At 34.9% G+C, this 3,158-nt stretch overlaps 1 protein-coding gene across 1 annotated transcript; it reads right to left on the bottom strand.

The window, feature by feature from the left end:
- Nucleotides 1–481: 481 nt before the first annotated feature.
- On the bottom strand, nt 482–2,186 carry LOC107853196 (protein WVD2-like 5; the record flags this gene model as incomplete). Its single annotated transcript, XM_047404556.1, has 8 exons — nt 2,130–2,186; nt 1,876–2,040; nt 1,714–1,788; nt 1,497–1,558; nt 1,311–1,403; nt 1,132–1,228; nt 988–1,059; nt 482–589 (listed from the first exon to the last, which is right to left on the bottom strand). Coding segments are annotated over exons 1-8 (729 nt in total), but the record flags the coding sequence as incomplete, so codon positions are not given.
- Between the last annotated feature and the right edge of the window lie 972 nt (nt 2,187–3,158).

The following is a 3,158-nucleotide window of genomic DNA, read 5'->3' as shown; positions in this document are numbered from 1 at the left end:
TGTTACCGGTGTACACCTTATCACCTAGACCAACGAGATTGAAACAACATAGGGCCCTAAGGAAGTAAGCTGTATAACACGCATACCTAATGTCATTGAAATGAGCCCTTACAAGATGATCTATTCTACCCTTTAGTGTCAATGTTTCCTTCGATCAAGGATAGAAAGATAGAACTCCACTATTCTCTTTTTTTATTGGTTTTAATTTTTTGAAAGGTAAAATTGCTCGTCCAACAAAGGGGATTTGAGTCATAAAATGACAGGAGAGTGCTTGCTTCTACCATAAACCAGTAAAACAGCTTGTAAAAAAAATTACAAACAAGCTTTACTTTCATGTGAGAATAGTAGGCTAAGTGCACGGATTTGATGTTACCTAGTTTCAACACAGGAAAATAGAAAATAACTGAAGAAATAGGAAGACACTTATGAAAGGTGAAATTTGACGATCTGAATGCTCATTATTTGAGACCTGTTATAATACCTTAGTTTTTTCTGAGTGGTGGTCAGGTTCACGGTAGAAGGCAGGCATTGGAGTTGCTTTGAAATTGAGATTTCTCCATAGCTGTTTGATCTCTGCTTCTTTCTTTTCCTGCACATAGCACAACGTAAATCAAACGAACAGTCAACAAAAAAAAAAAAAAAAAAAAAAAAAAAAAAAAAAAAAAAAAAAAAAATCAAACAAACAGTCAGTCAGTATTTCTAGCTTTTGATAAAATAATTGTCATCTAACTCTTGCCAATGATATTTTACACACCCTCGGTTTCAATTTGTTTGTCATACTTTCCTTGTTAGTCCGTTTCAAAAAGATTGCATCTTCTCTTTTTTGGAAACTCTTTAATTCCAAATTTCCACATGACATAATTAAGACCACACGATATATCACATGACTTTAAAGAGCTAACACTCAACAATTAGCAGCCTATGATTCTCCATATTAATTTGGACCTGTTTTCGTTTGTCACAACAATCAGACCCCAGGTTTATTACCTGGGTTCTTGCTTGGAGATGAAGTGTTTTTTCCTCTTTGGCATGCACTTTCTCCTCAATCTTCATAAAGAACTGAAATCAATACCAAAAACTTCTTTTAGGTTTTATACAATGTTTTATAAGACACAAAAAATTGGTCCTTGCCTCTTTCCTTTTCATTGCCCGCTCTTCATTTTTGAAACAAAAACTAGATCCATTCTGCTTCACGCCTGGTTGATATGAATTTACACTCTCCTTATCCCTGTACAACAATAATATGTCTAAGATATATGTTTATGAAAACAATATGGAGTTAAAGCTCAAAATTTCTCCATGATATATACCTGTTTACACTTTGATATAATCTATGGCTAACTTTCTCTGTACAGAAAGCACGAAAAGCGACAACATTTCTTGCTATTGGCTGTTTTTCAGTGCTACATCATTCAATAATAAATGAGGTTGAGAAAAATAGGATAAATCAGTGCTACCAAAACATCCCACATTCTCAAAATGGTAAAGCAGCATACCTTTTATGTTGATTAAGTACATTAGCTTTTGAACTCGAAGAAACCTGTATAAAGCAAGTTATCTGTTACCGTAAAATTCGATGATCAATTTAAGAATAACTGAAGAACAATCTAACTAAAAAGAAAGTTAAGTAATAGTTCAACAGAATTGAAATAACAAGTTTACTCATCTGCATTGAAATTTGAAGATAACACTAAGCCTAAACCTGATACAAACCTCTGGATCATTAAAAGCTGAATTTCCAGCACTGAGATTTAATTTTGCTTCAGCTTCCAGACATTCAGGAACACTCTGAAGAACATCAAAACTATTTGTATCTTATTTAATCTGGGGTCTAGAATGGCAACTTATACTATCTTCTCTGCCATATTCTGTGACTTCAATATCTCTGTTGCTTGATCCTTCTCCCCCACATTCTGTGACTTTGATGTCTCCATTGTTTGATCCATTAAAACTCTCCTCAAAGTGTGCAGTATCACCAACCTCATTCACTCGCTCAGAATCTCTATCATAGCCTGTATTCTCGTCTTGATACTTTCCATTCTTCAATAAATGGGTTAAGCTATCATAATTTTCATCAAAGCATGCAGAATGGCCAACTTCATTAACATGCTCAAAGCACCCCGTATAACCTTCATTTTCACTAGACTAATACTTTCCATTCTCCAGTAAAGTGGCTGCTCTGTCATTTTCACTAGCATTTTAATGAAGTTGGTCATTCTGCATGCTTTGAGAAGAGGTATATATCGTGGAGAAATTTTGAGATTTAACTCCATATTGTGTTCATAAACATATATCTTAGACATATTATTGTTGTACAGGGATAAGAAGAGTGTAAATTCATGTCAACCAGGCGTGAAACAGAATAGATCTAGTTTCTGTTTCAAAACTAAAGAGCAGGACAGGAAAAGGAAAGAGGCAAGGACCAATTTCTTATGTCTTATAAAACATCATATAAAACCTAATAGATGTTTTTGATAATGATTTCAGTTCTTTATGAAGATTGAGGAGAAAGTGCATGCGAAAGAGGAAGAAACACGTCAGCTCCAAGCAAGAACCCAGGTAATAAACCCGAGTTTGATTGTCGTGACTAATGAAAACAGGTCCAAATTAATATGGAGAATCATAGGCTGCTAATTGTTGAGTGTTATCTTTTTAAAGTTATGTGATATATCGTGTGGTCTTAATTGTGTCATGTGGAAATTTGGAGTGGCTGCTCTGTCATGATTTTCAACAAAGCATGCAGAATGTCCAATCTCATTAACATGCTCAAAGTCCCCCTCATAATCTGTATTCTTAGGTCCATCATAACTAGCTTGAGAATCAACCCCATCCTGACAATCGGATGAACTCTGGCTTAGAAGTGCCCTTCTTCTAAAAAGCTCCTCAAAATATGCCTTTTTCTCAGTTACAGAACCTAGCTTGAAGTATTTCTCAACCTCTTCAAGATACCTGTTGTGTGTGAAATAAGACCTCCTCTCCCAACATAAAGCTTCATTCTCAAATCTACCGAATTAGATAGATTTAGATTGCCACGAATCTGCCTGTCAATTTTGGTAAGTAAATAAAGATCAGGTAGAAAGTAAAAGAGCCACATAGATTTAGTTCTCATGCAAAATCTTCATTTCCCCCTAATGGTCTAATTAGTAATGTCTCAAGTA

The sequence above is a fragment of the Capsicum annuum genome, unplaced genomic scaffold (assembly GCF_002878395.1).
Source record: "Capsicum annuum cultivar UCD-10X-F1 unplaced genomic scaffold, UCD10Xv1.1 ctg62720, whole genome shotgun sequence".
Taxonomy (NCBI): Eukaryota; Viridiplantae; Streptophyta; class Magnoliopsida; order Solanales; family Solanaceae; genus Capsicum; species Capsicum annuum.
Note: the sequence above shows the minus strand (reverse complement) of the source record. Positions and strands in the feature narration are given on the sequence as shown.